General features: G+C 41.7%; 1 protein-coding gene across 3 annotated transcripts in view; it reads left to right on the forward strand.

Moving 5' to 3' along the window:
- ZNF143 (zinc finger protein 143) overlaps positions 1-20,341 on the forward strand; it is a 56,997-nt gene that overhangs the window by 27,117 nt on the left and 9,539 nt on the right. For all 3 annotated transcript variants that reach the window (XM_019796326.2, XM_011220908.3, XM_019796327.2), the window contains 5 exons: positions 4,846-4,965; positions 6,522-6,597; positions 7,551-7,676; positions 11,054-11,233; positions 16,513-16,740. In XM_019796326.2, coding sequence (XP_019651885.1) covers positions 4,846-4,965; positions 6,522-6,597; positions 7,551-7,676; positions 11,054-11,233; positions 16,513-16,740 — 730 coding nt within the window. The remainder of the gene's footprint in view (positions 1-4,845; positions 4,966-6,521; positions 6,598-7,550; positions 7,677-11,053; positions 11,234-16,512; positions 16,741-20,341) is intronic.

Consider the following 20,341-nt stretch of genomic DNA (forward strand, 5'->3'; position numbering starts at 1 on the left):
GGAGTGGGAGAAGAAGAAGCAGGCTCCTAGCAAAGGAGCCTGATGTGGGGCTCTATCCTAGAACACTGGGATCACGCCCTGAGCCGAAGGCAGACACTTAACGACTGCACCACCCAGGCGCCCCTTTTCAAAAAATATTTTTAGTAGTTTTTTTTTTCCAAAGTACAATGAAAAAACCCAAAATGACCAATTATCTTACTATATAGATAGCTGCTGCATACTTTTTTAAGATAATCGTGTTTACTTTTAGAAAATCCATTTGTTGTCTTATCTTCAATTTCTTTCATCAGTGTTTTATAGTTTTCAGAGTACAGAGCTTCACCTCCTTGGTTTTTTCCTAGGTATTTTGTTCTTTTTGGTACAGTTGTAATGTACCTGATTTCATAATTTCTTCTTCTGCTATTTCATCATTAGTGTAGAGAAACACAGCCAATTTCTGTGTATTAATTTTATATCCTGCTACTTTACTGAATTCATTTACTCTAACAGTTTTTGGTGGAATCTTTAGGGTTTTCTATGTGTAGCATCATGGCATCTGCAAATAGTAACAGTTTAACTTCTTTCTTCCTAATGTGAAGAATTCCTTTGCTGGTCTGACTGCTGCGGCTGGATGACTTTCTTAAATCATACACAAAAATAAACTCAAAATGGATTAAAGACATAAATGTGAGATCTGAAACCATAAAACTCCTAGAGGAGAAAAAAGGCAGTAATTTCTCTGACATCGGCTATGGCAACATTTTTTGTAGACGTGTCTCCTAAGGCAAAGGAAACAAAAACAAAAACTGTTTGGACTACATTAATATAAAAAGCTTTTGTGCAGCAAAGGAAACCATCAATAAAACAAAAAAGCAACCTACTGAATGGGAGAAGATATTTGCAAATGACATATACAATAAGGGGTTAATATCCAAAATATATTAAAAAAAACTTAAACAACTCAACACCAGAAAAAAAAATAATTGGATTAAAATGGGCAGAGGACCTGAAAATACTAATTCAAAAAGATACATGTACTCCTATGTTTATTACAGCATTCTATACAATAGTGAAGATGTGGAAGCAGCCCAAGTGTCCACTGATAGAAGAATAGATAAAGAAATTATGGTATATATAAAATGGAATATTTTGCAGCCTTAAAAAAAAATGAGATCTTGCCATTTGTGACAACTTGGATGGACGTAGAGGGTCTGCTAAGTGAAATAAGTCAGAGAAAGACAAATACCATATGGTTTCACTTATCTGTAGAATCTAAAGAACGAAATGATGGTGGCCAGAGGAGAAGGGGTGTGGGGGGATGGGCAGAATGGGTGACCGGGAGGGGGAGATGCAGGCTTCCAATTATGGAATGAATACATTGAGGGAATAGGAGGCACAGCCCAGGAAATATAGTCAATGCTATTGTACTATTGTTGCATGGTGACAGGTGGTAGCCCCCTGTGGTGAGGGTGGCATAACCTATAGAGACGTTGAACCACTATGCTGTATACCCAAAACTAATATAACTTTGTGTGTCAACTGTACTCAAGTAAAAAAAAATTAAATTAAAAAAAAACTTAACCTAATTGTACACTTAAAAAAAATCCAAATGTGGGGTGCCTGGGTGGCTCAGCCGTTAAGTGTCTGCCTTTGGCTCAGGACCTGATCCCAGGGTCCTGGGATCGAGCCCTGCATCTGGCTCCCTGCTCCACTGGGAGCCTGCTTCTTTCTCTCCCACTCTGCTTGCTTGTGTTCCCTCTCTCGCTGTCTCTCTCTCTGTCAAATAAATAAATAAAATCTTAAAAAAAAAAATCCAAATGGTATAGAGAGGTAAAAATAAAAAGCGAAGGACCACTACCCCATCATAATCATTACTAGAATATTTGTGGAGGATTTTTGTTTGTTTGTTTGTTTGAAGTAGGCTCAATGTGGGGCTTGAACTCACGACCCTGAGATCAAGAGTCACATGCTCTACTGACTGAGTCAGCCAGGTGCTCCTTAGTTTGTTTATTATTTATTTATTTTTAAGATTTATTTATTTATTTGAGAGAGAGAGAGCAAGAGCAGGGGGAGGGGCAGAGGGAGAAGCAGACTCCCTGATGAGCAGGGAGCCCGATGCAGGGCTCGATCCCAGGACTGTGGGATCATGACCTGAGCTGAAGGCAGACGCTTAACCGACTGAGCCACTCAGGCGTCCCCTTTGTTTTTAAATCTTCCTGAGAGTTCTGATGTGTCCCATGTTCCCTAAAGGTCCCTCTGTTGCCACACTTCTTTGATTAATTCCTTTCTTGAAAGAGAACACACTTTTAAAAATTCTTCAGGTTGCTTGCATTTTATCCTTTCCCAAGAGTATAAATCATTTATGTCCTAATATACAAGTTTACACACGTCAAACAGCAGAAGTTCTGTCTGCCGTGTGCATCAGATCTTAACAGCAAATGGAATTTCAAGTACCGAGCTAGGCAGTAAAATCAAGTTTTCCTCAAGCCTGCTCGGGCTGCAGACGCTCTGCCCCTCAGTTCCCGCCCAGCGACCGCATCCTGAAGCCTGGTGGGTGAATGGCGGGAGCTGCACAGTGAACCTGCTTCAAATCCGACTTCCTAGCCTTTGACCTGGGGCATGTGATGCTACTTCACTACCCTGAGCCTCATTTTTCTTATTTGCAAATCACAGGAAATATTTAAGTCGTTGGGTAGTCGTGAAGGACCAACAAGACAGCACATGCAGAGCGCCCACCACAATGCGTCACATAAACGCACCGCCTCGGCAAATGGTAGTGAACTTCTTCATTGTCGAAGTCACTTTGCAGTTCAGTCTTAGGCTCAGCCCTTTATTTACCAGTGGGATTTGCACCCCTCGGAACCCTAGAATTTTTTTTCTTAAAGATTTTATTTATTCATTTGACACAGAGAGAGAGAGTACAAGCAGGGGGAACGGCCGGCAGAGGGAGAAGGAGAAGCAAGCTCCCTGTCAAGCAGAGAGCCTGATGCAGGACTCAATTCCAGGCCCCTGGGATCATGACCTGAGCCGAAGGCAGACGCTTAACCAACTGAGCCACCCAGGCGTCCTGGAACCCTAGAATGTTAAAACATTATCTTCTCGTACGATTGTTTTCAAACTCTGGTTTTTTGGTGGGGGGTGGTCCTAGGGTTTCTCTGAGGTCCCTCAGGGGTGAGCAGAGCTCTGAGCCACCCACACCTGCCTGGGCCAGCAGAGCAGGAATGCTTTTATCTGTTTTTCACAGTAGAATGCTGTGTAAGATTTCATCTGGCAAAGGAATTTAACTCCTTAAAGTTTAAAAAAGAAAAATATCACTGATTTAGTACTGTATGTTCTTTGTACAGACAAACAAGCCCTACTGACTTGCACAAGGTCACACAGTGAATTTATGGCACAGCTAAGGTTCTCTATTAATTCCCAGAACATACATTAAGCAAAATAGCAATGAAGTCATTTTCTGTAGATGGTTTTAGAAGCTGATTAGTATTTCACTGGTATTAGCTTCTCTATTGCCCTTGAGACATTTCCCTTGCGATAATATATCAGGTTTTTCTTTTGACGAAGACTACGTATGTCCTATAGTGAAATAACTGATACAACCCCGAAATAGCAGTTCTTCTAGCTTTAGCCTGTTCATTTAGCTTTTGAAATTTGGACTCTGTCCACCTTCACCCTTAAAATATCTGCAGAATCATCTATTGCTTTCTGTTCTGTGGTCCTTGTCCTAGGCTAGTTTTCGCCACTTCTTGCCTGTGTATTCGTGATTACACAGACTTTAGTCTCCTTGCTCTTTTGTCTTTCACCGTTTCACACCATTACCAGAGCTCTCTTTCTAAAACACAAGAGCCGATCTTGGTCAGTCCCTTACTTTAAAAATGTTGGGGTGCCTGGAAGAGCATGTGACTCTTGATCTGGGAGTTGTGAGTTCAAGGCCCACATTGGGTGTAGGGATTACTTAAATAAATAAAGAAGCAAACAAACAGACTTAAAGAAAAATGTTAATGCCTGCCTTTGCATTCATTATCTAGGTTTACTCTTCAGGATGGCTTCTAAAGCTCTTCCCGAATGTGGTCCTCAGCTTTCCTTTCTTTTTCATGTTACTCTGTCGTACAGAGGTAATACTCTAATGCTAAGTTCCCAGTTCTTCCAGGCACACTTCCATACTTTTGGTCATACCCTTCCTTCTGCCTGGACTGCTCGCCTCACTCGTTTTCAGCCTTCAGATTTCACTTTGAAACAAGTCCCCTTAACCTACAGCTCTGTCACCCCAGGGCCCGCAGGGTAGAAAATCGTTCTTCCATTTTTATGGTATCTTAATTTCTAAAATAGGTGGTCATCTTTAAAAGGCTTCTAAAATCAGGACAATTGTTTGAAGTCCTGTGGTGTTGAGTCCCAGAAAAATGATCTACCGAATATAAGTACAGACAAGCATCATATGCATTGTACTGTCTCCCGCAGGTGACCTCAGGGACATAAAGCCCTCTTTTTCATTGCTTTGAAGTGCTTTTGAAATTGAAAATGCTCTTTACATTGTTTTTAGAACAGATGTCATATATATATATATAAGCATGTCATGGAATACCTGCATACAATGGTGTTGCTTCTTGGGTTGATTTTTCTAGAATGGGAATAGATCTGTGAGCTCTAGCTATGCCCCCTCGTGGATCTCCTTTTGACTTCTTCCACAGCTGCTGACTTCAGCTATGGGACAGAAATAACCTAACTGGCTCAACGTGATAGAATCTTTGTAACATGATAGTCTGATTCTGGAATCCCACATTACAGTTCTTTTTTATTCTGAAAACGTGATTTCATCTATTTTATATCTGTATGAGTAACTTAAATTGTCCTTTTTGTTTCATCTAGATTGTCTTACAAGGACATGCGACAAGAGTAACTGCTAAATCCCAGCAGAGTGGAGAGAAGGCATTTCGATGTGAATATGATGGATGTGGAAAATTATATACAACAGCCCATCATCTTAAGGTGTATTTAAAGGAAATGCTCTATCTAGTTATGACAATGCCTAGGACATTAAATGCCAACACGATATATGTATAGTGTTCAGACGCCATTATTTTCCCTCAGTGATCAAGATAGAGACACACGTGCACACTTACACACAGGCTGTGCAAAAGCCTGTGCAGATTTTAGAAACTGTCGACTCTTTGAGAGCTTGGACTGTCTTGTCTTCATCTGTGTGTCCCTAACGTCCGGCAAACTACCTGGCACATGGTAGATACTCTATGTATTTGAATATATTTTTGCCACATTGCGATTTATATAATTTTAGGAGGGTTGTGTGTGTAATCATTCTGTTAACAGTGGTTTGCTGAAATCTGGCAGAAGTTGCTGTTCACGTGCCCTGTCTTTCGAATGTGTGGGCCGTGTAGTTCGACTGCAGCTACACACAACCTCCCACGACTCAGTAGCTGACACTTTTTGAATAACTCAGTGTGTCGGGAGGTGGGCATTTAGCCCATTTAGAGTAGCAGCCCCATCACCTATCAGTGTGGAACCTTGGCAGTTTACTTGGCGTCCTAGGGCCTCATCTTCCTATGGTAGAAGCATCTTCCTCCCAGAGTGGTCGTGAGCAGTAAAGGACTGGATACTGTACCTGTACGGCACCGCAAGAATGGCCTGGCACGTGGTAGGGATTCGGTGAATGTTGGCCGCTGGCGTGATTATTTATTCATTGGCCACGGCAGCTCTCTACGGTAGACTCGGTTATGTCTCGGCTTTACCGAGAGGATTTGAGGCTTAGAGAAAGCACGTGCCACGACCATCCGACCATCCCGGAACTCGTCCACGGTAAAGCCTTGCCTCAGGGCAAGGCCCGTCTCGCAGCAGCCTCCACACTCTTAACCTCACGCCATGTAGCCTGTCCCTGTGCTCCGCTCCTGGCTCTCACTGTGTATATGTTCCGTATGGACACCTTCAACCACTGTAGAAAAATGCAAACCTCCAATACTCCTGTTCTGTGTTTAAAAAGAGTACTTCTTCACATACAGCATTTAGGTCTGTATTGAGAATTGTTGGGCCATAGTTTTTGAGAAAAGTTGTCTTTTGTTTTAAAAAAAAACCCATACAAACAAACTGTAGTTCACCCTTGAACAACACAGGTTTGAACTGGGCAGGTGGGCGCTTACATGTGAATTTTTTCAATAAATACAGTATAGTACTGTAAATGTATTCTCTCTTACCATCTTGGAGACAGTTTCTTTTCTGTAGCTTACTGTGTTGGAAGAATACAGTATGCAATACAGATAACATACAAAATAATGTGATAACCAGCCTTTGGCTATTGGTAAGGCTCCTGCTTAACAGCAGGCTGTTAGTAGTCTATGTATTTTGGGGGGTCATGAAGTTAGACGCTGGTTTTTGACTGCATGAGAGGCAGGGGTCAGCACCCCTAACCCCTCCCCGTGTTGTTCAAAGGTCAACTGTAATTCAACAGAGGGTGAAAAAATACGTCTCTGTTGAGACCATCTACCTGAGGGATGCCTGAAGGAAATAGAGTCATGCCTGCCTTTTAATGACAGGTCCATGAGAGATCGCACACGGGAGACCGGCCTTATCAGTGTGAGCATCTAGGCTGTGGGAAAGCATTTGCAACAGGTAAAAGCATGACTTTTCTTCATTTCGTGGTTCCACTTAGGGGGCAAGCAGAGACTGGCCAGGGGCAGGAACTGACCCCTTGCCTTTGAATTCGTGGATGCGCAATGACCAGTCTCTCCCCTAACTTTCTCTTGTCCTGCTTGCTCTATTCTCTCTCTCTCTCTGTTTCCATTTTTCTCCTCAGGCCTATTTCTGCCTATTGTGTTTGGTGTTTCACTCCACACTCTGCTTTCTTTTAGCAGAAAAGGAAAAGCCAAGCATTAGAAGCGGACACAGAATTTAACGTTAGGACAGACCTGAGGGAACCATGGGCAACTGGGACTTAACAGGGGTTGGGGCCAAAATTGGTACCGGGCCTCCTGACGTCCCCCCTGTTCCTCATTTAATGTCTGGATTCCACCTCAAGCTTTTGGGTTATGAATTGTGAACATCTAATAAGATTGGGGCACTTTATTTATTTATTTATTTTTTTAAGAGAGAGGGAGGGAGAGACTTTTTTTTTTAATAGGATTTTTTTTTTTTAAGATTTTATTTATTTATTTATTTGACAGAGAGAGAGACAGCCAGGGAGAGAGGGAACACAAGCAGGGGGAGTGAGAGAGGAAGAAGCAGGCTCATAGTGGAAGAGCCTGATGTGGGGCTCTATCCCATAACGCCGGGATCACGCCCTGAGCCGAAGGCAGATGCTTAACAACTGAGCCACCCAGGCGCCCCAGATTGGGGCACTTTAAAAAAAGAAACACATACAGTCTCTTCCAGACAGAGATGAAACTATGGAATTTCCACCATGACAGCCCTTAGCTGTCCTACTCTTGTCCACTGTTAAACTTGTTCTGTTGTGTTTGGCTAGTATTATACCCGTGGTGTTTACTGTAGTTTTCAATTGTGTAATCTCAATGGGCATGCTTAGAGGGGTCTCATGTAATTAAATTCCTTTTAAATTTTTCTTAAAGGTTATGGATTAAAAAGTCACGTCAGAACTCATACAGGAGAAAAGCCATATCGGTGTTCAGAAGATAATTGTACTAAGTCTTTTAAAACTTCAGGAGATCTGCAGAAACATATCAGAACTCATACAGGTATCGGTGTGAACAAGTATCATTTTTAGGCCAGGATTTGATTGATTGATTGATTGATTTAAAGCCAGGAATTTTTTTTTTAATTTTATTCATTTATTTGAGAGAGAGCACTGGTACCCATAAGCTGGGGGGAAGGGCAGAGGGAGAGGGCGAGGGACAAGCAGACTAAGCGGACTCCCCGCTGAGCACAGAGACCCATGTGGGGCTGGATCCCAGGACCCCGAGATCATGACCCGAACCGAAGACAGAAGCTTAACTGACTGAGCCACCCAAGAACCCTGAGGCCAGGATTTCTTAATCTGCAGGGAAGGGACTTGGGGATGGAGTCTGGAAGTTTCAGAGTTAGCTTTACGGGTTTCTCTTAAACTTTTAAAATTCCATGCACCTTGCCATTTACTTCTTTCCAGGATGAAAGCCCATAATTTTGTTGGATTCTCAAAGGGGTCCATGTCCCAAAAAAGATGAACAATGGTCATAGTTCACCAGCCCTCTCAGTTTGCAGGTATTATCTGAGCAACAGGCTTATTTACCTAGGATCGCACACCTACTTAGTAGCCCAGCTGAGACCAGAGCCTGAGGCCCCCAGTTCCTTCTCAGTTCAGCACTGCTTCCCCTGTGTTAAGCTTCTCCTAAAGAAAATGAACTCCCAACAGCCCCACAGAGAGAGGCTTGTTACTTCCTTGTGATCGTCTCTCATCCCCTTTAAATTTCCTCCTCTCCTTTTCCTAAAGGGTGCTTTGTTTTTATCTCCCCTCCCTTTCTTGTACTTAGTTATTTGTAGAATTGGAATACCAATTATAAAGGTAATTATTTGCTTTGGATGAAAGCTGGAAGAATTTTAGAAGTTGTTGATAAGAGATGCTGTTATAAGCTACTGACTAAGCTTATTTATAGCTTAATAATTTAGTTTGAAATTTTACTACAGCTGTTTTAAACATAGTATGTTAACTTTGTCCCCAGATACTTGTAAGTATTCTGAAATAGTTAACAAATTTCCATTGAGGACTTTTCCAGTCATTAAAAGCTAAGCTTATAATTCAAATACGATCGCAGGTGGCCTTTGCTGTACAGTGTTCAGGAACAAAGCTGTAGATCTCTGCTATTTCATTCATGTACTCGTTTTTATCCATTATTATCTGATGCAAGTGTTTCCAAATTCCTGCAGATTCTATTTGGATTTGCTATATAATGCCAACTTGTTGTATAAAAGTTACGTAAAAACATAAAAAAGTTACATAAAAAAAATCTAGTTCCGTTAATATTTGGTCAAAACACTGGAATTGTGATTCCTTTGATAATACTCATTTAGCAAACCACATATTCATGCATCAGTTTTTAAGTCTTGATTATTTTCACTGATAAAATGTTGGATCGAGTAAGGGGGTTTCGGCGGGTGTCTATTACAATCACAAGTGATTTCAGTGCAGAAACAAAGCAAGGTGCCAGAGTCAGGAGTAGTATGGATAACACCGTGGGAATTGCTGGGACACTGGATTCCTTATCACAGCACGTCAGAGCTGGGAAGATGGTAAGGTCACCTAGATCCAGAGAGAAGGGACTTACGCAAGACAAACTGTTTTCCTTAGGTTAACATATTGGGGAAAAACCTTTTCTCTAAAGAAAGGATCAAAGGTTCCTGCTCCTTTTTAAATGATTTCATACTTGATGCAGAAATCTTTTGGAATGGTTTTTACCAGCAGGTAAATCATAATTTCAACTCAGCCAAAAGAAAAATAACAAACTTTTATATACATAGGTAAATATCTATTTATTTACACACATAGAGATTTTTTTTTTAAGATTTTATTTATTTATTTGACAGAGATAGGGACAGCCAGCGAGGGAGGGAACACAAGCAGGGGGAGTGGGAGAGGAAGAAGCAGGCTCATAGCAGAGGAGCCTGATGTGAGGCTCGATCCCATAACGCCGGGATCACGCCCTGAGCCGAAGGCAGACGCCTAACCTCTGTGCCACCCAGGCGCCCCAGATAGAGATTTTTTTTAACCAGGAAAGTTGTTTGCTTAATTTGAGCTCATTCTAAAAAAGGGCACATGGGAATCAAAACCAAAGACTGCTTCCTGCCTAACAGTTTAAAGGCCCTTTGGGTTCTGAGGTTGTATAAAGCAAGTATGAAGCAAAGGAGTATAATTGGCAGAATAGACTTTTTCATAAGCATAGATTATGAGCATGGTAATTATATTCAGCAAATATATGTGACATGTATTATGTGCTAGACACTAGATATTTTTTTCAAAGATTTTACTTATTTGTCAGACAGAGAGAGAGAGCACAAGCAGGGGGAGCAGCAGGCAGAGGGAGAATGTGGATCTCGATCCCAGGACCCTGGGATCATGACCTGAGCCAAAGGCAGACGCTTCATCAACTGAGCCACCCAGGCATCCCTAGACACTAGATTTTTAAAAAAGCAAAAAATTTTTCAAGGTATTATAGAATAAATTAAGTTAGGAGGTAAGCTTTTGGGGGAGTCTAGGGTTGTTCAGATATAATTATTTTTTTCCAGTTTTATCAATTTTTAATCTTATTTTTATTTTTTATTCAAATATAATTCTTACTCTTTTTAATTTTTAAAAAATTTTTAAAAAGATTTTATGTATTTATTTGTCAGAGGAAGAGAGAGTGAGAGAGAGAGAGCAAGAGCACATGCACAAGCAGGGGGAGCGGCAGAGGGAGAAGCAGGCTGCCTGCTGAGCAGGGAGCCTGATGTGGGACTCGATCCCAGGACCCTGGGATTATGACCTGAGCCAAAGGCAGATGCTTCACTGGCTGATCCAACCAGGCATCCCTATAATTCTTATTCTTGACTCTATTTTTCTTTTGTATTTCTTTATGATATTTTTTCTCTGCTTCCCTTAGCTTATTTTTAATATGCCCGTCTGGATGACTCCATCTTGGAAAGTCATGCAATGAGTGATAAGTTTTGAACAATATTCAGATTTGGTGTAGAAATTTAAATTTGGAGTAGAAGATGCAATTTTGGAGTAGAAGATGCCTTTTTTGCAGGAAAAAAACCAAAAAACCAAACCCAAAACCCTGACAGGGAAGCCCCGTATGGGAAGGCTAGAGTCTTAAACATGATCCTAGGCAGAATTGAAGGGTAAGACATTTCAATTTTGGGGGCACCTGGGTGGTTCAGTCAGTTAAGCATCTGCCTTCAGTTCAGGTCATAATCCCAGGGTCCTGGGAGCGAGTCCCACATCAGGCTCCCTGCTCAACGGGGAGCCTGCTTCTCCCTCTCCTCTCCCCCTGCTCATGCTCGCTCTCTCTCTCAAATAAATAAATAAAATCTTCAAAAAGAATACATTTCAATTTTCTATGTATTTGCGCACCATTTAATTTATTTCTTTTTGTATTTTCAGGAGAAAGGCCCTTTAAATGTCCCTTTGAAGGCTGTGGTCGGTCTTTTACAACATCAAATATCAGAAAAGTGCATATCAGGACACATACAGGAGAAAGACCGTATTACTGCACAGAACCAGGGTGCGGGAGGGCATTTGCCAGTGCAACCAATTATAAAAATCACGTGAGGATACACACAGGTAACTGTCTCTGATTTCTTTGTCATCTTTCTTCCATAAACCATTTTCCAGTCATTCCCTTCCTCCTCCTACCACTTGGCATGGTGAAGGGGGATTAAGCAACTTAAAAAAGCCTTCACATTAGCATTTACACATTCATTTATTCAACAGACAGTTACTGAACATCTGTTGTGTGTTCCCCTGCCAGGCATCAGAGATACAGAGACAGATATGGGATTGTCAAGGCAGCTAAACTGGGAAGAGATGGTTAGACCTCTAACTGCTACGGAGTGCAGAGTATCTCCCATTCCTTGAACAAGATGTTGTGGGAGTAGAGAGGGGAGTAGCCCTCTCTGTGGGAAGGGAGAAGCATTCAGGGAAGGCTTTCCAGGGGAAACTGACTTTTAGACTGAGTCCTAAAGTTTGCTAGGAAGAAGGCCGGGGACGGGTTATTCCTGACAAGGGAAATGTTACGGTTAAAGGCACAAAGGTATGAAAAGCATGATTTATTTGGAGAATATGGCAGGCACAGGGCACATGCAGAAGACTAGCATGAAGAGAGGTTGGAGGGGTAGGCAGGGGACTTGCGTAGGCGCTGTCACGGTAAGGGTGTTTCTTAAACTGGGCTTTGTGGTGTTTGTGGGGCAGGGGGGAGGGGCGGTATGTGGCTATAGTCTTTTTTAAAAAACAGCTTTATTGAGATATAATTCACATACTATATAATTCATCCATTTAAAATTTTTGATTCATTGTGTGCCAACTACAGTAAAAATGAATAAATTCATTAATTAAAATATATTATTCACTGTTATTTAGTATATTCACAGGGTTGTACAACCATCAGCACAATCCAATTTTAGAGCAGTTTCGTTCCACCTAAAAGAAACTCCGTATTTATTAGCAGTCTCCTCCCACCCCACTCCCCAGCCAAAGCAGTCATCATTCTGGCCTTATGGATTTGCCCATTCTGGACATTTCATACACATGGAATCTTGTAACATAGGGTGTTTTTCATCTGGCTTCTTTCACTTAGCATAGTGTTTTGAGGCTCAAGCCATGTCATGGCATGTATCAGTAGTTCTTTCCTTTTAATTATGAATATATTCCAGTATATACGTGTATCACTTGTCATTTATCCATTCACCAGCGGCTTTCACTGTAGCTGTTATGAATGCTCTGAGCATTCATGTACAAGTTTTTGTGTAGAATTACGTTTCATTTCTCTTGAGGGGTATACTTAAGAGTAGAATTGCCGATTCATATGGTAACTCTGTGTTTAACATTTTGAGGAACTTCCAAACTGTTTTTTCATAGTGGCTGCACCATTTTACAGTCTCTCCAGCAATGTATGAGGGTTCCAGTTCTCCACAACACAGCTAACAATTATTATCTTTTTGATTATAGCCATCCTAGCAGGTGTGAAATGGTACCCATCTCATTGTGCTTTTGATTTGCATTTTCCTGCATCCTAAAGATGTTGAGCATCTTTTTCTGTGCTTATTGACCATACGTAGGTCTTCTTTGGGGAAATGTCTGCTCAGATCCTTTGCCCATTTTTCAAATTTGGTTCTTTTTATCGTTGAATTGTAAAAATACTTTATTATATTCTAGATGCAAGTCCCTTATCAGAGATATGATTTACAGATATTTTCTCCCGTTTTCTGGGTTGTCTTTTCACTTTCTTGATGGTACCATTTGCAGTACAAAGGTTTTTAATTTTGATGCCACACTTTGTGAATGTATTTTTAGTGGTTGGGAAGGGAAAGGCCAATGGGAGGCTAAGGCAGAATGTGCATTAGTTTTTAAAGAAGTTTAATACATTGTCTTGATTACTGGTATTAAGAATAACTTTGCAATAATTTAAAACTAAAAGATGTTTTTACAGAATGGAACTTTAGTCGCAGTCTTCTCTGGCTGAGTTCCCCAGGTCCCTGAATATCTCTGGAAATCTTTTCAGGGATCCACAACAGTCCCTTCCCATTGAAGAGAGTACATTAACAAATTTGAATATTACTGTGGGCAGAAAGGAAATCTTAAGAGGATTTAAAGAACGTTTACTTATTTTTTTTTTAAGATTTTATTTATTTGAGAGAGTGAGAGAGAGAGCACAAGCTGGGAGGAGAGGGAGAAGCAGGCTCCCCGTTGAGCAGGGAGCCTGATGCAGGGCTCAATCCCAGGGCCACAGGATCATGACCTGAGCCGAAGGCAGATGCTTAAACAACTGAGCCACCCAGACACCCAAACGTTTGCTTTTTTTTTTTTTTCTAGAAAAAAAATCACTCAGTCCATATTATAGAAAGACATTAAAGGGAAATGAGACCAATGGCAAGGAAACTGAGGGCTGTTACAATATTAAACTGAGTGAGATAGAGAAGGATACAAATGAAAAGACACTGAAGAGCTATCGGCACAGGACTTGGGGACTGTTAGTCACAAGGTGTAAAGAAGAACCTATCAGTCTAGTTTGTGTGATGGATTAGATGATAACTGTAAAATGGGGGAAGAGCAGGTTGGAAAGGGAAGATAACACTGTCAGTTTGGAATCTATAGGTCTCTGGGTATCCCTCCCCACTTGAACTCTTACCGTCTGTATATTTGCTATAATGATTTGCAAAATTTTTATCCACAATTTATGATACAAACTGAAAACCCACTATAATGAATCTAGTTGCGATGCATTTTTCTGTGAAAGAAAAAAATTTTAAGTTGCGTGAGTCTAAGTGAGAGAACATAGGACACACTGAAGTCCTATTTCTGATACAGTCGTATCTTATGCTTACATTGTGTAATATGCGTTATTGCCATCATGTTCCCAACTTATTAAGGTGTTCTTTAAGAAAATGGGAAGGCCTGTGAAAACCTAAGAGGCCTGGAAAAGAAAACCACTGATTAGAAGAAAAATTGTATTTTGCTACTATAATTTGTATTCCTTTTATAAGATATTTGATTTTTAGATTCTAGTACATGTTTGTGGTATAGAAGGAAAACCGAATTCCTGTCTGATACTATACTGTATCATTGTATATCACATACCAGCATATACCCACCACTAAGTTCACTGAATGTTAAATAATTAGGTAATTGGTGTTTGAAGTTCTTCATATTATGTAGACATTCTTGGTGGATCATGACACACATGCTTAAGAGCCTTTTTGTGATATTTGGGGAAATTGGCTGGGATTCTTAGATGGGCTGGGAAAGCATTATTTTTCCCATTTAAAGCAAATGGAATATAGATTCATTACCTAAAAGTTTACTGTTCCACATGTTTAATGGGCCAATTAGATTCCAGTAAGAGGGATGCCTTTGGAACATTTAAATAGAGCAGTGCTCTTAAATGTGACTGCACATTGGATTCACTTTTTAAAAATAGACTTGGGGACACCTGGGTGGCTCAGTCGTTAAGCGTCTGCCTTCGGCTCAGGGCGTGATCCCAGTGTTCTGGGATCAAGCCCCGCATCAGGCTCCTCCACTGGGAGCCTGCTTCTTCCTCTCCCACTCCCCCTGCTTGTGTTCCCGCTCTCGCTGGCTGTCTTTATCTCTGTCAAATGAATAAATAAGAAATCTTAAAAAAAAAAATAGACTTGTTCCCCATGTTCTGTCTGCACAATTATGACATAATTTTACAGAATGAGGCCCAGGCATCTAGGGGTGTGTGTGTGTGTGTATAAATATATAAATAAATAACCCACCCACCCTCCCGGTCTTTTACATGATTAAGAATCATTGAAGTAGGGGCGCCTGGGTGGCACAGCGGTTGGGTGTCTGCCTTCGGCTCAGGGCGAGATCCCAGCGATCTGGGATCGAGCCCCACATCAGGCTCCTCCGATGTGAGCCTGCTTCTTCCTCTCCCACTCCCCCTGCTTGTGTTCCCTCTCTCGCTGGCTGTCTCTATCTCTGTCTAATAAATAAATAAAAAAGAATCATTGAAGTAGAGAGATGCAGTACATAGTTACAATTTTTGGTTTGACCCAAGAGGTAGGTGTGGACTGGAAGAAAAGATTGGCTAATGAGCATCTAGTAGATGATACAGTAAATGCCCACATTATGCTATAAGTGGAGTGCAGATATTCAGCCAGTCACGTAAGATGCAATCCACTCTTGCTAGTTTGGTTACAGGACCCAATGGAGGCTGTGCAGGTAGCCGGTAGGGAGCTCCAAAGCTCATTTCAGGGGCGCCTGGGTGGCACAGCGGTTAAGCGTCTGCCTTCGGCTCAGGGCGTGATCCCGGCGTTGTGGGATCAAGCCCCACATCAGGCTCTTCCGTTGCGAGCCTGCTTCTTCCTCTCCCACTTCCCCTGCTTGTGTTCCCTCTCTCACTGGCTGTCTCTATCTCTGTCGAATAAATAAATAAAATCTTTAAAAAAAAAACAAAAAACAAACAAACAAAAAAAAGCTCGGTTCAAATCCACTTCCGTCTTGTCTGTGGTTTGGTGCCACCTAGTGGTGCTTTCTGCTCCAGCCTAAATATCAATGGGGCAGGTTTTCTGTCGGAATTGCCTGCCATTTTCCTGCCTGGCCTTGCCCTCACCATGTCTCTCCCACAATCATTTACCAAGATAAGAGCATTAACCTGCCCTGCTTTGAGCATGTAGACTGGGCAGAGGAAGGAAGCAATTTCCAATTACTTTTTGCTCAAGATTTACGTTACAGATTACATTAGGGTGAGATTTTTACTATTTATGGGTGGTTTTACTGTGTTTAGAACCATGCATAAAAATGCAGTTACCCAAGGAATGGTGCAAAATGAGAATAAAGTAAGCCATGCACGTGTATGCACACATGCATATGCACATTTTAGCAATTACATGGTGTGTCCTTTTAGATTTACAAGTGTCCAGATCACGTCTAGTAGACTTTTTAGACAGTCCTATTTTATTGTCCTTATAAAACCTTTAGAGAAAGCTGCATTTGTTATAGTAATAATTGCATTTATTATTATTTTTAGCATAGAATTATTAATATCTAGCTTGTCTAGTTATAATTAACAATAAATGAGTTTTATCAAAGCTTAGCGTTAAACTGGGCAACATCTCCATCCTTTTCTCATCCCTTGAAATTAAGGGAAAAGTGGTATTCAGGCACGAGGTAAGACTCAGAATGCAGACTACCTTTTAAGCCAAGACAAAACCATAATTAGGGGAGTCTTTTCTTGTGTTCTGCCTCATGGCGGTATAGAAAGAGATCTGACAACTACCTATTTTTGCTGTTAGAAGCTTTTTTGCCCCCATGGGAGGAATGGAACGATTATGCCTTCATATGTAAAAGTTGATTTTGTGTGGTGTGTGTTCTTTACTTAGGTGAAAAGCCATATGTTTGTACAGTCCCTGGGTGTGACAAGAGGTTTACAGAATATTCCAGTTTGTACAAACATCATGTCGTTCACACTCATTCCAAACCGTACAACTGTAACCACTGTGGGAAGACCTACAAGCAGATCTCCACGCTGGCCATGCACAAACGGACGGCCCACAATGACACTGAGCCCATTGAGGAGGAGCAGGAAGCCTTCTTTGAGCCTCCCCCAGGTGAGTGTTCTTTCCGGTAAACCTCTCTCTGTGTTGGGGAATCAATAGCTATCATAATTTGTGATTCATAGCGTTTTTTCAGATCACAAAGTTTCATCCAATTAATCACACACACATGTAATTGACAACTGTGATAAGTGCTATCAAGGAAAGGGACTTGGTGCTCTGGGCTGTCTAAGAAGGGAAGTTAGTCTAGTCTGGGAGGTGTTTTTGTTTTGTTTTGGTTTTCCCTGTTTAGTTCTCCCCTTGTTAAACAGAAGGATGGCAACAAAGTGGATTTAGGACACCCAGCTCGAATTGCAGTTTATCTTCTGTCAGACCTATTTGCACTTACACATGTGATGCAGGGTTTTACCTCTTGAATGCGGCTTCTGTTCATCAAGGAAAGCTGTAATTGTCACTAAAGAAGCCCTGGAACCTGCCAGCTTTGAGATGAAGCTCATTTCAAGTGACAGTGGCCTGGGTGGGGTGGTAGGAGCAGAGGGGTCTGACGCCGTGGGTAGCCCGAGGCGCCCACTTCCTCCCTGGTGTCTGGAGCAGTCCCCGCCTCGCTTTGAGCGGAGTTTCAGTGACGTGAATTCTTTTGCTGCTTAATAGAGTGACCTCTAGGGGTAATCGAACGGGAAGGCAAACAGTTGCGGTTAACGTCTTGCACAAGCCGTGTGAGCTTTCTGTTTTTGTGAAGGTCATTACAGGTTAGCTAGACACACTTCTTAAATAGGTTCAAGTAACAAGCTACTATGAGAGACGTAGGGGGCCGATAGGGGTTAATTCCGCCGAGAGGCAGGGATTCAGCAGGGAGTGGAACTAAGGAGCAAAGGCAGGAGGACATTCAAATAGAGGGAAGGGCTCACACAGAAAGCCCTGAGATTGGAGAGAGCAAAGTAAATTGCAGAGGCCAAAAGCAGCCTGGCCAGTGGGGCACTTCTGCCGGAGGGCGGGAGGGCGGTATGCAGTGGGGCCGGATAGCAGGGGAGGGGCCGCGAGGCTATTTGGGGGCACTCAGGATGTTGATCTTAAGCGTTAGAGCGGTGAGGCACTCCCAAATAACTTTTCGTTGATTCATGTGCTATTCAGTAGTGTCTTAGGGGCCAGAAACATTCATTTCGATAAGAACAAACGGGAGAAAACGGGAGAGAATTACATTCTGTGCTTTCAGTTAAATAACATAGGTAAGGAAGGTAAAGTAGGTGAAGGTTTTCTAGAACACAAAACAAAACCTAGGTTGTCCTGCTGTTTCACCGAGAACTTCCTGAACGAAGTAGATCTGAAAATGAAAAGAAATCATATTTTCCCATTCTTAACTATATTGAAGTGTTGAAAAACCTTCATTCAGGTGAAAAAAAGTTGGTTGGAGAATAAAGCAACGAACATATCATTCTCTGCCTGCTGCAGTGATTCCCTGTGGTTCTAATTTGTCTTTTCAAAAGTCTGTCATGTGTTAAAAGTAACAGCTCCTTCAGTCCTGGACTCTGTGTTTCTAGCGGAAGCGCTGTGAGCGCGCACAGTTATATTCCGGCAACTGCTGGATCCTCGCAGTTAGAAAGCAGGCTTTGTGTTTTTTTAATGATGACAGGCTCAGGTTTTAAAATTCCTTTTTTAACCTTCTTCAGTCTCTTCCTTCAAAGTGGATCTTTCAGATGGTATGAATTTCTCATATTCTAGAAAATGTCTGTAATATAATGCACATTTTGTTAAAAAATAATAAACTAAGATTGTTTTTCTGAGAATAAGGATGGGTTTGTGCTCCTTTCCTCTCATATGATTCTCGAGGTTTTGTAACCCATTGGGATAACAGGATCTGAATTGCTGTGACACAGAGCAGACAGACTGCCGTGGAGATCACACCACGGCCAGGGCCACCTGAGCGCATGCGCCAGCCGCTAACTTGGAGAAGTACTCTTAAATTAGCCTAAGTCCTTCCTTGAAGGAAAAAAGCCCGTATTACCCTCCTCCTTCTGGCTTTGTGGGAGGTGGAAAGCGATAGAAGAGAGGAATCCACAGGCTTTCTGGTTGCCAAGTATAGCAGTAATGGACTGTTGAAATTGCTGTTTACTTGCTGGTTCTTTATGAAATAAAGAAGTGGATGGGGGTTCCTGTTCTGTCCCTTATTAAATGATTAACCTTAACCCAGATAATAAGCCATTACATTGTCTTTACACAATGTGGCCATTGTGTACTGATGACTTGCAATCGATCACTTGTGTTAAAGAGTAAGTAACTTAGTATTAGCGGTAGCTTCTGTTTACACACATTCTGGGTTTGTGGTTAATGTTTATGAAGATTGTCTTATCATTTTTAACAGCTTCTTAAGTGACTGCAAGAATGTAGTGCATACTTGCCATGTTGGAAGGGTTGTTTGCCAGGCCGAATTCCTGTCCAGTATGCCGCCCCCCCGCCCCAGCACACATGCACAGTATCACATAATTCAATTAAGAATAAAAGGGGTCTCCCAAAATTAGACCTTTTTTAAAAGAAGGATTTTATTTATTTATTTATTAAAAGAGAGCACGAGCTGGGAGAGGGGCAGAGGGAGAGAGAGAAGCAGACTCCCTGCTGAGCAGGAACCCCCCCACCACCACCACCACGGGGTCATCGTGACTCAAGCGGAAGTCTGATGCTTAACCCACTGAGCCACCCAGGCACCCTCACAATTAGAACATTTAAATTTGATGTGGAAGGTTTGGTCTGCTTTGATTTGGTTTGGCTTTACAAAGTGGAGGTGGAAGAATTGGAAGGAGATGCTGGAAGCCATTTTTATGATTTGGAATATAATACATATACACTTTAATCTGTACACATATTTCTGTCATATTTAAAATATTCTCTGTTTTCAAAATCCAAGTCAAAACTACACTGCAGTGTCACCTCACAGCCGTCAGGATGGCTAAATCAGCAACACAGGGACAGCAGGTGTCGGTGGGGATGTGGAGAGAAAGGAACCCTCGTGCACTGTTGCTGGGAATGCAAACTGTCACAGCCACTGTGGAAACAGTATGGGGGTTCCTCAAAAAAGTTAAAAATAGAACTACCCTATCATCCAGTAATTGAATTACTGGGTATTTACCTAAAGATACAAAAACACAAGGGGCCTCAGTGGCTCAGGTGGTTGAGCATCCAGCTCTTGATTTTGGCTCAGGTCATGATCTCAGGGTCGTGAGATCGATCCCCACAGTGGGCTCCGTGCTCAGTGTGGAGTCTGCTTGAGATTCTCTCTCCCTCTCCCTCTGCCCCTCCCACTCATGCTCTCTCTCTCTCTCTCTCTCAAATAAAATCTTTTTTTAAAAAAAGAATACAAAAACACTAATTCAAAGGGATACATTCACCCCTATGTTTATAGCCACATTAATTACAATAGCCAAGATATGGAAACAGCCCAAGTGTCCATCCACTGATGAATGGATAAAGAAGATATTCACACTACACACACACACACACACACACACACACACACACACACTGGAATGTTATTCAGCTATAAAAAGAAATGAAATCTTGCCATTTGCAACGACATGGATGGAGGCAGAGAGTATTATGCTAAGTGAAATAAGTCAGAGAAAGACAAATACCATATGATTTCACTCATGTGGAATTTAAGAAA

This window comes from Ailuropoda melanoleuca, chromosome 8 (assembly GCF_002007445.2).
Source record: "Ailuropoda melanoleuca isolate Jingjing chromosome 8, ASM200744v2, whole genome shotgun sequence".
Lineage (NCBI taxonomy): Eukaryota > Metazoa > Chordata > Mammalia > Carnivora > Ursidae > Ailuropoda > Ailuropoda melanoleuca.